Genomic DNA, 13,810 nt, shown 5'->3' on the forward strand with positions numbered 1-13,810 from the left:
GCCCTTAGGGTTTGGATGACCAAGAAGCATGGCGCATGCCCACGTACTGCAGCAACGTAGAAAAGAGAGCCCTGGCTATTTTAGTTTACCTCTGAAAACGTGAATGCATGGGGTCTGGATCAAAGACGGTCCCAGTTCTTTGGTCTCTGTCGGCCCCCAAGTCTGGATCGTCGTTGGTACTGACGCTGAAGGAGAGGAAGGAGCTGAAACGTGTGTGATGAGGGGTTGGCGCGATGAGGTTCTTATTGAGCTCAGAGTTTCTGAAAGATGGTGTCATTTCAGGTACAGGGAATCTAATTTAGTTTCCCTATCTGTTCACAGCACATTCTGTTTAGCACACCAGGTTTACAACTGTAATAGTGGGTTAAGTACAAGCCCTTTTCTCCTTAAATGTTTTTCTTCGGATATTTTGGGTGGTGTCAGGGCACAGTCACACCCCTGCGGTGGATGGATGGCTGCATGCCTCAGGCTTCTCCTCGCAGGCACCGTCACACGTCACAGTTCGGCAGACATCTGTCGGTTGTGTGCGGTGTTCTGGGTGGGTTGCTTATGCAGCAGCCTCCTCCAGACAGGACTTCCCCCCACCCCTCACAGAAACCGGCCCTGTGCCCGGTGCAGGATGGGTGGTTGGTTCAGGACTGGACGTGTGCCCTGATTCGGGCCAGTGAAATTCAGGGAGTTTCCTGGGAAGTTCCAGGGAAGTCCTTCCCTGCTCCTCTGGGAAAGATCCAGAAGCAGCATATGGTTTTCCTTCGGGATGGCACTGTGCATGAGTGAGCTGCTGAATTCCCGCTGAGTCTCCTCCACTCACAGCCCAGGAGGAGCTGAATACAGAGGAGGGCAGGGCTGAGAAGCAGAGGACAGCCTGGTGCCAGTCCTGGCCCTGCATTTCCAGCCCCTTGAGTCAAGACAGGTCCTGCTTGTTTTTATGTTTTTTAATTTATTTATTTTATTTACTTATTTTTGGCTGTGTTGGGTCTTCATTGCTGCGTGCGGGCTTTCTCTAGTTGCGGCGAACGGGGGCTACTCTTGGCTTCTCATTGCGGTGGCTTCTCTTGTTGCGGAGCACGGGCTCTAGACACATGGGCTTCAGTAGTTGTGGCACATGGGCTCAGTAGTTGTGGCTTGTGGGCTCTGGAGCGCAGGCTCAGTAGTTGTGGCACATGGGCTTAGTTGCTCTGCAGCACGTGCGATCTTCCTGGACCAGAGCTCGAACCCGTGTCTCCTGCATTGGCAGGTGGATTCTTAACCACTGCACCACCAGGGAAGCACCCTGTTTTGTTTTTAAACCAGTTTGTTTCTGATGCTTGTAGCTAAAGATACCACAACTGAACTGAAGACAGTATTTTATCAAAACATGTTAGTTTAATTGCCAATTTGTTACAAATCAATAACATCATATGCTTTATTTTAAATATTATGTAAATTTCAGTGAAGAACACCATAAAGTTAAAAAAAAAGACAGATGATGGTTAGGGTCAAATAAGAAGAGGAATAACCATCAAGCCGACGGTAGATGATGACTGAAGATTATCAGTGAAGTAATACATTTGGATGAAGTCAGAATTTCTCTTAACAGCCTGGGGGTATAATTTCAAAGCAGTACTGGGGATACAGCTCATTACCTTAGTAGAAGCCATAAGGTTGTTTTCATTTTCTTCTGATGAAAATTAACCTCTACTACTAAAATAAATAATAGAATCTATAATAAATGTCAGAATTGGCATATTGGTGGATTTAATCCACATTTTAGCGCTAATTGACCATTGCTTAACAGTGTCACATTTGTGCATCAATTCAGGTTTGAAATGAAACTGCTGTTACAACCAGCCTTTGCTGTAGCATGCATACCACTGAACCTGTTTGAAATAAAGTTTTTCTCTTATTTTTCAAAGAAAAAAAAAGACAAATGGGAGAAAATATTGTAATAGATGAGACTTAGAGCCAATCTCCTTAATATAGAAGGGCTCTACGATAAATAAGAAAAAGACCAATAGCGCAAAAATGGGCAAATATGGTGAACAATAAAATAAGTAAAAGAGATTTTTACATATATAAAAAAACATTCAGCCTCAATCACAGTAAGGAAAGTTCATCAAGGTGATACACTGGGTTGGTGAATCTGTGCAGTTGTGAGACTGTTGCTCCTGGGTCTTTCCTGGAGCAGGGAACGCCTTCCCCAGAACCTCCTTTCTGCTCAGGCCGCTCATTTTGTTGGTGGGCATGTAGATTTGTTGAATCTCTTGGAAGCCTAATTTGGCTGTGTGTGTTGTGTACGTGTGGGTATCAGCCGGTTTCTTCCCTATATATTTGCATGTGTGCAAAATACTTGAAGTTTGCCACAGTGTTGCTTGTAGGCATGAAAGATTGGAAGAAACTAGGTGCCTGTCAATAGGCCGCCGGTTTAAGTGTCGCTCGTTCATATGATGGTCTCCTGTGCACCTGCTAAAAAGAATGTGAAATGCTTTGTGAATGGACAAGGAGTGATTTCCAATATGCTAAGCTACAGGACACTGTATGTAGTTTGTTACTTTTTTGTAAAGGGATAAACTTACCTGTTTGGTTTATGTGTGGACTCTCTGGGGTGGGTACATGAGTGACTAGTTTACCTTGAGGGAAGGTGACCGAGGGCTGGGATTCAGTGGTGGGAGGGAGGCTTAACATTTACTTTATACCCACTTGAGCGCTTTGAACTTTTCACCCTTTACCTGCATTGCCTGCACAGAACCAGAGTTTTTTACAAGTTATAAACTTTAGGTGTATCTTTTAATAACCGTGAACCCCTTGGTAAACCTTATTACTGATACATGGGTAACTCCCATCACCCCTTCTGTTTCGTAAGTCATCTCAATAGTTAATCTGTCATTTGAACGGAAAGGCCTTGTTTCTGAAGCTTTTGGCTGATACACCTCTAAACGAAACAGCGCACATTGTAAGGGTGCATTTGGAACAAAGAGAATTCAGTCATCTTTATCCAGAAAACCGACGCTTGTGTAGTTACCTCTTTCTTGGTCTTCACTGTAGAATCTTGATATCGTGGTAGTTTCTAGTTTTGATTTGAGAACCTCCCTGATGAAATCCTACTGTTTTGGCCATGTGGGAGGTTTAATTAGGGAAGATCCACCCTCGTGCCTATGGTGTTTTGAGAGAACGCCCTCCACTTCCAAGGTCTGCCCTTCGCTGTGTTTGGTTTGTATTCTGGGACATCTTGCATGGCCTCGGCGTTTGTCTTAAGAGCTCCTCTTATGCCGGAGAAAATCACTGCAGTGGCTAGAGGTGTCAAGTCCCGAGATTCTGTGACACGGGCCTTCCTTGTGTGGCTCTCATGTCATCGGCTCAGCCATGTGAAGGGCAGCAGGGTTCCTTCCTGAGACGGCGTCAGGGATAGTACGATCGGGAACGTAGCCACGCTCATTCATTCTGGGGCGTCAGCCTTGTGATGCTCGCTGCAGCACCAGATCCACACCGGCAGCTCTTTACGTCGAGGAGAAAATAAAGGTCTGCGTAAAATAAAAATGCTTTTCTAGGCAAAGCGTAAACATAAAAAGGCTTTTTTAGTCTCTCACGTCTTCTCTGGACCCTTCACCAGAACTCCGTCTCCTGCTTCCTTACCTCCGAGTTTGCTTCATCCGGGCAGGGTCCCGGGCTGGAGCCTCCCTGCTCCAGCAGCCTCTTCTTTGGAATCCTAGCCCTCCAGGAGGTAGGATGTGAGCAGGTGCTGTTTCCTGTTTCTCTCTGCTGGTTGACTATTGCTATATAATAATACACTACAGATGCAGGACTGGTTTTTACATACCTGCACTATTTGTCCCTCAGGGAGAGAGAGGGCGTGCTGTTTCAGTTATCTTAGAACATTGTGTCTTTGTGCCAAAAAGAAGGCCGGATAGTGTCTAATATTTTAAAATATGACTCTGAGTAATTCATTCTAATGGAAGGTAGCTTTTGGAATTTAAAAGCTATTTCCTTATCCAATTATTTTTTAGATCTTAGATTTTTTTTCAGTCACTGTTTTTGTTTTAATCATGTGGCATTTTTATGTTGCTGAAATTGGTGTTTATCACAACTTTTTCCCAAAGGGAGAGAGTTGATTTACACCAAGAATTAAAGTACACAGGCCTCTAATGATACTTGGATTTGTTTTACAAACAGTTTTATTTATTTATTTATTTTTATAAGTTTATTTGTTTGTTTTTGACTGCGTTGTGTCTTCGTTGCTGCGCGTGGACTTTCTCTAGTTGCGGCAAGTGGGGGCTACTCTTCGTTGCAGTGCTCAGGCTTCTCATTGTCGTGGCTTCTCTTGTTGCAGAGCACGGGCTCTAGGTGCTCGGGCTTCAGTAGTTGTGGCACGTGGGCTCAGTAGTTGTGGCGCACGGGCTTAGTTGCTCTGCGGCATGTGGGATCTTCCCGGGCCAGGGCTCAAACCCGTGTGCCCTGTATTGGCAGGCAGACTCTCAACCACTGCACCACCAGGGAAGCCCCAAACTCAGTTTTAAATGTTGTGTCTAAGTGGTGAGCTTCTACAAGTGGTCTCACACATCAGAATTGTTCGCTTCCCAAAAGTGAGGACCACGGAGCATTGGTGAGGCAGAGAGCCTGCAGCGTGCGAATCTGGATTATGTTTTAGAAAGTGGTTGCTAAGCCCTCTGAGCCTCAGCGTCCTCATTTGTAAAATGGGATGATGACGATGTCACAGCCATTGGGAGGATTAAAGAATAACGGGCCCATGCCGTTTCAGGTGGTGCCTGGATTTTCCCGGCTGTGGGAACCCGGGTGACTGTATACCTCTGTTTGCTGGTGACAGTTCTGTTTTATGTTGATTGTCCCAGCATTATTAATAGAGCCTCCCTTTGCTCTCAGAAGTATCCCAATTTGGACAGTGATTTTATTGTCACTCTAGTTAGAACCCAGAAGTGTTTTTAAACGCTGGTAAGTCTAAGAAATGAATCTGAGGCTTTTTGTCATGTTTCCCATCCCTCGCTTTGTCTCTTGCTCTCAAACTTAGGCATTGTTGCCCAAGTACAGGCAGAAAAGTCAGGTGGCGGGTGAGCCTATGGGACACACATGTGTGCTGTGACAGCTGTTTTTTTGTGGAAGGGCAACTACTCATCTCTGAAGGGGCAAGTGACCAGTTTGAACATTTTCTGTGTTTCAGGGACCATTTGTAATCCTGGACCACGGAAATCCATGTCTAAGCTGCTCTACGTGCGCCTGGCACTCTTTCTGCCAGAGATGGTCTGGGCGTCCCTGGGGGCCGCCTGGATAGAGGACGGTGTTCAGTGTGACAGGACGGTGGGGAATGGCATCATTGCGACTGTCGCCGTCAGGTGAGGTCTCCAGTCTTCTGCAATTTCTTGTCCAAAATGTACTCGAGATGCAGGTAAACAAATACCTTCTGAATAACTGAGGTGGCCCAGTGTCGTGCAGGCTTCCTAATATAGTTAGAAAGGGATCTTTTTTTTTTTTTTTTTTTTTTTTTTGCGGTACGTGGGCCTCTCACTGTTGTGGCCTCTCCCGTTGCGGAGCACAGGCTCCGGATGCGCGGGCTCAGCGGCCATGGCTCACGGGCCCAAACATTCCGCGGCACGTGGGATCCTCCCGGACTGGGGCACGAACCCGCGTCCCCTGCATCGGCAGGCGGACTCTCAACCACTGTGCCACCAGGGAAGCCCAGAAAGGAATCTTTCTGAGTAAATCATAAAAATGCAGAGGCACTTGTTCATACACGAGGAATAGTTCATCTCCCGTTATGCACTTATTGATGTAGTTTCCTTTCTTACCCGTTCTTTCTCATTTTTCTGCATTCCCTCCCTTCCCTTACAAGAAGGAAGAGACCTGAAGACCAAAATAGGGCCAAAACTAAAAGCAGGACGTGAAGAAATATAGTCTCTGGAATTGCTGCAGGAAATAATCCGCTGGAATAAAGTTTATGCCCTTTCCAGACTAAAAATCTTACAGATGATCTAGTCACACCCCCTCATGCTGTACATAAGGGGATGGAGGCTCCCGCTGCCCTGCTGAGCCTCTCGGGAGAGGCCGTGGCGGCCCTTCCTGGGCCACCTTCCAGGAGCACACGTGCTCATGGACCCAGGGCGCCTTGCGCATGGTGGACAACCTAGAAATATTGAAACGTATGAATGAAAGACCTGTGAGGGTATCCCGTGGCACGGGAAGCCTCCTTTGGTTTTACTGAGGGGAACCCCGAGATCCTGGGGAGTAGGCCTGGGTCAAGGTCAGGGACTTCCATGCCCAGGCCGAGGCTCTGCCCACCAGACACTTCCCCTTTTCCTTTTGTGGCTTTTGGGGCTCTGATCTTTGTCGTGCCTGGGTTGGCCATGGGCTCGTAAGGAACTTTCTAGAAGAAACAAGTTGCCCGCCTCCGCCAGGTTCTGGGAGACCCCCATCTTCCTTAGTAACAAGAGCCACAAGTTGTACAGATGCAGAGAGTGACCCCCTGGGTCACTTCAGGACTGCAGCCCCCAAGCCTTTTCCTCTCTCTGTGTCGCAGCTGGATCATCATCGCCTCCACCGTGGTCACCATCGTCATCGTCTTTGACCCGCTGGGGGGGAAGATGGCTCCGTATCCCCCTGCGGGCCCCCATCACCTGGATAGTCGTGAGTCCAGCCAGTTACTTAATGGCCTCAAGACGGCAGCTACAAGCGTGTGGGAAACGAGAATCAAGTTCCTGTGCTGCTGCGTCGGCAAAGACGACCGTACTCGAGTTGCTTTTTCGAGTACGGCAGAGCTTTTCTCAACCTACTTTTCAGTAAGCCGACGGGGTCTGCTCTGGTCTCTTTCTTCTGTTTAAGTAAACACTTCTTTTGAGAAGATGAGTTCTCTGCATTTTGAACCCTGTTGTCTCCCTGTTGACATAAAACACCTCCTGAGAGTGAGTCCCCTGTGGGTGCGGCGGGTGGAGGTGTGCCCTGGGGTGAGCGCCCGAGAGCTCCAGGGAGCAGGGACCCAGGGCCCTGTGCTCACGGACCCCATGCCCTGGTCGGCGCAGCCTTGTGTTGACGCCCATCTGTTACACAGTTAAGGTTTTGAATTGGTTCTTAAGGAGCTAAGTAGTGGGACCTGTACGTTTTGAGAATCTTTTGCCAGGCGTTTCCTACGTTCTTTGTCCAGCTGGTTCTCAGCAGATGCCAGGTCCCGGCAGTGTCGTGCCTCCGAGGTAGTATCGGGCCCTGGTTTCTTACAACTTTATGGCATGATGGAAATGACAGATGATTCTCTTTTTAAAGACAGTTGCAATGCAGAAGGGTGTCATGGTTCTAGAGCAGTTTCTTCAGTGATTTGGAAACATTTGTTTTTCTTTCACATCCAATTTCTCTTATAATGATCTCTGATAAACTCCTCTTATGTTCAGTACTGCAGCCAAGTGAGAGAGAGGAGTTCTCTTGACGTCGTGCCCGCCCGCCAGTCTTTTTCTCACCTCTCTGTGGTGGCCAGGCCTGCCCTGTTCAAGGCTGGCTCTGTAACCAGCAGCCTCCACATAGGGATGAGAGAAGTGTGTCCCCCTAAATAATTTCAAAGGAGCACTTCAACCCGGTCTTAAGATTGTTGAAAGAAGGAGGAAGAGAACCTGGCTGTTCTTAGAGGACGTCTTAACCTGCATCGTGGGCAGAACCGATGGCTCAAGTGGCCGAGTAGCCAGTACCTGGTTTCTCGTGGACTCCCGTCTGCTCCGTGTCCCTCGGGAAGGAGAGGGTCGGGTCAGGCTCTGGACACTCACTCGGTTGCTTTCCTAGTTTGCGGGTCTTTCTGAGGCTCGTTCTGCCCAGTGAGTATAAGTCCAGTCTCATGCATCTCTGCCGTGGACTCTTTCAACAAAACCTTCTCAGCATCTTGAGCAGGAAGAGTGTAAACCTGGGCCAAAATCAGACGTTACTCCAAAGAGGGCAGATTTACCCATTTACTCACCCACTTCACAGGCGATGTGAAGTAGATTAAAAATAGCCGACTCCCTTGACGTGAAACCTGAGAGCAGAGATCAGTACAATATTTATGTTCTCGAGCAGGTTTGTGTGAGGGCAGGATGGCGAGAGACACGAAGCCCACATGCAGGAGTCCTGAAAGGGAAATAGTTTTCAAAACACCTTTTCACACGTAGCCGTATGTGTATGTGCATGTGTGTGCATGTGAACTGCGTAAAACTGGGCCCTCGGGAGCTCGTGGGCCATTCCTGCTGGGTTTATGATAAGCCCTGTGGTTTCCCACCCAGGACACGGACCTGGTGCCCAGCGACATTGCAGCAGGGCTCGCTCTCCTCCACCAGCAACAGGACAGCATCAGGAACAACCAGGAGCCTGACGAGGTGGTCAGCCATTCCCCAGGGCCCTCCCAGGTAAGCCCACGTCTCCGTTGAGCTGTACCGTTTTGACATTTACACCTACTTGTAAATTAAAAAAAAAAAAGCAACCATTTCAGGAGCAGTTGATTGGAATCTGACTTGAGGCTTTTGCTAGTTGTGGTTTGTCACCTGTCCGGTGGGGCATCTCCTCGTCACCTGGAGTTCACGTAGAGGGAGCCCACTCCTGGCCCGTTCACCACCCGTTGTATTTTTTTTTTTTTTTCCCTGAGATTCTCTTTTAGAAAATTGGCTGTTGTCTGCATATCGAAAATTCCCTCTGGGGTGGGGCCTGGTTCTCCCAGAGTGTGTTTGCTCTCTTCTCTGGGTCTGGGGAACAGAGACAGTTCAGCTTTGCTTGATGATTGCTTTCCCGCTACAGACTTCTGTGCTTTTGAAAGAGAAAATTGCATACGGATTGTGTGTCTGTCTCTGCACCTAGTTCCCAGAAGCCCATTTGTTGCAGGGGCGTCTGCATCTGCATCCAGCAGGAAGTCACGGGCTTATTTCACCAGGAGTCAGGAAAGTCATTAGGGATTTTTGCTGCTAACTTCTGCATTCTCCGAAAATGAGGGGTTCATCTGTCTGTATTTAAGGACCAGTTTTCCCAGTGGAAGTCCTCCGAGAGGTCTATTCCCTGAAGAAAGAAAGGGAAGAATCAGGAACTTGAGTTCAGGTTTAAGATCATAGTGTGTTCTACTGTTTATCAAATAGATAATCCACAAGGACCTACTTTGTAGCAAAGGGAACTCAACGTCTTGTAATAACCTATATGGGAAGAGAATCTGAAAAGGAATAGATATAGGTATATGTATAACTGAATCACTTTGCTGTACACCTGAAACTAACACAGCATGGTAAACCAACCATACTCCAATATAAAATGAAAATCAGGTTAAAAAAAAGAAAGATCATAGTGTGTTGATCCTCTCCTTGATGGGCTCCCCTAAACAAAAAGCTTTTCTTCTTCTCTTCCAGGAAGCTGATTTGGACGCAGAATTAGAAAACTGTCATCACTATATGCAGTTCGCCGCAGCTGCCTATGGGTGGCCCCTCTATATTTACAGAAACCCTTTTACAGGGCTGTGCAGGATTGGTGGTGACTGGTAGGTCGGCAGTCTGAGGCCTCCATCCTCATTCCGCCCCGGATGTTGCTTGCTATGGTGTCCGTACTTTATTTTCTAAAAATAATCCCATTTCCCTGTTTAAAAAAACTTCCTATTTTGAAATATTTCCAAAACCGCAAGAGCAGTGCTAAGAACGCCCACGTCCTTTATCTAAAATGACCAGTGGTGACTCAGTTTTGTCACGTGTGCTGTATCACTCTCTCCATAAATACGTGTTTCTCCCCCCAGAACCACTGGAGATTCAGTTGCGGGCATCACGCCCCTTTCCCTCCAATTACCTCAGCTTGTGTTTCTTAAGAACGAGGTCTTTCTTTGCCATAAATTACAGTACAGTTATAAAATTCAGGAAGTTTATCATTAATCGTTAGCTATTCCAATTTTTCCAGTTGTTCCAGTAATACCCCTTGTAGCACATTTTCTTCCAGTCCGGGAGCGTGGATTGCATTTAGCTGTCATGCCTCCTGAGTCTCCTCCAGTTTGGAACAGTTCCTCAGTCTTTTTTTTTTTTTAAGTCTTTCACAATATCGACATTTTGAAAAGGACAGTCTGGGTACTTTGTATGCTGCCCTCACTTTGCATTCGTCTGGTGACTTCTTCACGATTAGGTTCAAGTTACACATCTTTGGCAGGAATGCTTCCATGCGGAGCGCGCGTCCTTCTTAGTACATCGTATCAGGAGATCCCTGATGCCGGCTTGTCCCGTTCCTGGTGCTTTTAGGGTCTCTCCCATCCTTGTTGGTTTAAGTTTTGAGTATGTAAAGCATTAATAAATAGGTCAGACTGTAGTAAGTCGTGTACACAGAAGTGTCATTTCAAGGCCACTATAGGTTCGCCAGGCTGAGCTGTGCAGAGTTGCAGCGGGCGCCCTCAGGTTTGCTAGGAAACGGGACGGCAGGGTGGGGTCTTCCTCGGTACGTGGCTCTGGTTGGCGCAGTAACGCCTCTGCCCCCGTTTTAGTTTCAGAAGCCGGACAACCGATTATGACTTGGTTGGAGGTGATCAGCTCAACTGTCACTTTGGCTCCATCCTGCAGACGACGGGGCTGCAGTACCGGGATTTCATTCACGTCAGCTTTCACGACAAGGTAGAGTGAGCAGTGCCTCCTAACTTCTTCTGGGTCTTGGAGTCCTTCGAGATTCTGGTGGGCGTTATAAACTATTCCCCCGGAAAAGTGTGTGGAGACACATAACACAGACACGTACCCCAAGTTTAGCGCACTATCTCCGAGGTTCACAAACGCTCTTGAAGCCCCCACAGGTTTAACATAAGATGGGGCAGAAAGTCTTCATCAGGGAGACTATGCTGTGTTTCACCTGAGCCCATTTTTAGTGAAGAACAATGAGTTGCACTTGGCGTTAATCCCACACAGGTCCCCGGGGTTGATCAATCCTAGTCTCTGGGTCTGAGCTCCATCCCATGAGTGCAGTGCAGTGCAGTGCAGTGGGTCTCACACTTGGGAGGGTCCCGGAATCGCAGGGCTGGCTAGTGAACCTGCGGAAGCCAGTCTGGCTTCAGGGACCCGTCCTGCATTGCTTCGTGGCTCCCCACACGGTCCTCACAGGCACCGGAAGCCCAGAACCCGCAGCCAAGCGCAGCGGCTCTCACGTCTGCTGTCTACTGGGATCTCCTGGGGAGCTTTTAAAACTCAGAAGCCCAGGCCAGACCCCACATGAATGAAGTCAGAATCTGTGGCGATGGGACCCCAGCTCAGGAGCCCCCCACGGTTCCAGCGCACAGATGATCCAGGCAACCACTGGTGTCCTGTTCTTGACCCCCCTGGCTCCCAAACTGCTGCATTTTAGACTCACCTGGGAGGTGTAAAAGTCACACCCCACCCCACTGAGATCAGAACGTCCAGGATCTTGTTTTCATGTCCGCAGTGAATCTGGTACCCAGCAAAGCGCAGGAGCCCGTGAGCCCTGTGCTGCCCTGTCACTGCGTGGTGATGACAGAAAGCGGATGGGGTTTAAAGGAGGTGATTTTCCACAGAAGGCTCGTGACTGCTCTGTGGGCTCTTTCAAGGAGCGCCCCACAAGGTCATCAGTAGAAGTCCCTCTCCTGCGGAAACCAGGGCAGTGAAGTTGGCAGTCTGTCCTCTCCTGCTGGCTCCACATGCACGACCGTTCACCACGCACAGGTGGCCGTCCCCGTGGTGTCACACCAGCTGGAGGACAGCACACCATGCTGTCCTCCTTAAAGATGAGGAAATGGGGTCGAAGAGAACTTCAGACATTTGCTTGGGGTCCCACAGCAGGAATGGGGTGGAGCAGAGTTCCTGAGGCAGGTCTGCCTAACCCAGACCCTCTCGCTGCTCCTCCAGGAGCCTCTGCAGATGCGAAGGCAGGAGCCTAGGGTTACCGCTGGACCCGCGGTCGGTGCTGATGCAAGTGGGTGCTTACGGCGCCCAGAGCCTGTCACCCGCTGCTTGCACTGACCCAGAGTGGAGGCTCTGGTCTTGCCCGCTGAGATGGCTCTATCCCCTGCCCCCGAGGGTAAAAGGGGCTTGGCTTTAGAGAGCCTTTCATCACTGAGAATCAGAAGTCACACTGTCTACTGAGAACGAGCAGAGGTGGGGATCAGTGCACCCCTCCGCGCTGTGCTCGGAAGCGCGTGTGTTACACGCTGCGGGCTGGCCCGGCCGTGTCCGCAGACACCTGTGCTAATGCTCATTCCTCTCTCCCAGGTGTACGAGCTCCCCTTCTTAGTGGCCCTGGACCACAGGAAGGAGTCGGTGGTGGTGGCTGTGAGGGGAACCATGTCTCTCCAGGTACGGAGCCTGGCACGCTGGCCCAGGGGGCTGGGGGCGGGGAGTCAGCAGCTCAGACGCCAGGAGACCCAGCTTTCCTGGAACTGAGGGGAAACCTTCGTAAGCGACAGCATCAGACACAGGGAAACACCGGGTGTGGAAAACAGGGAGGCGAGTCCAGGGCTGTCATGTTCCCTTTGAAAAAGCAGAGAAAGCCATTTCCTTTTAACCAAGAAATACTGGAAACTTAGACGCTGGCTGGGCTGGGCTCCCCTATTCCCCGGCGGGTGCCCACTGGATTCCCTGGGCCCCCAACCCGGGTGACCCTCCCCTTGAATTTTCTGCACCCAAAGCCAGAAAGAACAGTAGGTTAAGTCATGCAGTCCAAAGTCAGCCCACTCTTAGGTACCCCCCACCCCACCTCCCCAGTTCCTGTTGGGGGCCTCAGCCGGCCCGACGTGCCTGCCCCTGGCTCCCCTGGCCGCTGCTCCCCTGGCCGCTGCTCCCCCGGTGCCGTGGGAACGAGCACTGCCCAGCCCCACCCAGCGGCCCCCTCCCGTCCTGCTCGGTCTCTGCCCCACGAAGACACCTGGCGACATTCTTCTCTCCTGTGTTGTGCTTTTTGGTCTCTTCTTGGCTGTTCCTCAGTCTCATTTCCTAGTTCTCTCTTTTCTCCTGACCCAGGAAATGAAACGAGACTCCACCCTCTTCTGCTTCCCCCCGCCCCCCGCCAACCTTGCCCCTGCCTCGCCAGGAGCTATCTGGGTCTGCCCGGGCCCCCGCTCCTGGGTCTCCTCTCCCGTCGGCACCGCCCACCCCAGTAACCATGCGGCGCCCCCTTGCCCACCAAGAAGCCGCAGAGCTGAAGTCGTCTCTGGCTCTCTCCTCGCTTCCTGCCCAGTCTGTCGCGTGTGGTCCTGCCCGGCCCCTCTCTGGCCCGTCTCCTCCAGTCCCAGCACCGCAGCCCTGGTTCTGGTCCCAGGCCTCTCTTTCCTGGGCCAGCGACAGGTCCTCTACCTCGGTCCCTGTCTGTCGTCTCGCGTCTTCCCAGTCTGTCCTTTGTACTGTCCAGAGGACTCTTTCTAGAACATAGTCAGACCTGCCACTGCTCGCAAACCTCAGGCAGTTCCCGCTGCATTTTATACACGGTTCCTGGTTCTTGTTGAGGCTGTCGGCACTGTGGCGCACAGTTCCCAGCCCTGGCAGCGCCAGAGCCACCTTTGGGGCCCCTTCCCCCGCAGGTGGGCCTCCCCGGGTCCCAGGGACACACCAGCCTCCCAGGCTCTGCCCGCGGCCCCTCGATGCCTCCAGAGTCAAGTGCCTGTGAGCCCAGCCCACTGCCCTCTTCCCGTGCTCAGATGCCTCTGCACTGGGTCCTGCTGCTCCCCTGGGTGAGGATGCCGGCCTCTGTTCTCTCCTCTGCTTCCTGAAAACCAGCTTTTCCATCAGGCTCTGGCTCAGGCCACCTCCTCCAGGAAGCCCCCCATGCCCTGCAGCGCTCACCCCTCCTCTGCTCTGTGTGACGTGTCTCTTACCCTCCCTTAGGTTTCAACCAGCCGTTGACTGGGCCCATGGAGGACGGGAACCAT

General features: G+C 50.5%; 1 protein-coding gene across 2 annotated transcripts in view; it reads left to right on the forward strand.

Annotated features, from left to right (window-relative positions):
• DAGLB (diacylglycerol lipase beta) overlaps positions 1-13,810 on the forward strand; it is a 30,534-nt gene that overhangs the window by 3,445 nt on the left and 13,279 nt on the right. The window contains exons 3-8 of one of the 2 annotated variants that reach the window (XM_030846026.2): positions 5,153-5,324; positions 6,506-6,764; positions 8,223-8,345; positions 9,327-9,454; positions 10,433-10,559; positions 12,159-12,242. In XM_030846026.2, the coding sequence (XP_030701886.1) occupies positions 5,153-5,324; positions 6,506-6,764; positions 8,223-8,345; positions 9,327-9,454; positions 10,433-10,559; positions 12,159-12,242 (893 nt within the window). The remainder of the gene's footprint in view (positions 1-5,152; positions 5,325-6,505; positions 6,765-8,222; positions 8,346-9,326; positions 9,455-10,432; positions 10,560-12,158; positions 12,243-13,810) is intronic. The other variant, XM_030846028.2, reaches the window with a different exon arrangement.

Source organism: Globicephala melas, chromosome 15, assembly GCF_963455315.2.
Source record: "Globicephala melas chromosome 15, mGloMel1.2, whole genome shotgun sequence".
Classification (NCBI taxonomy): domain Eukaryota; kingdom Metazoa; phylum Chordata; class Mammalia; order Artiodactyla; family Delphinidae; genus Globicephala; species Globicephala melas.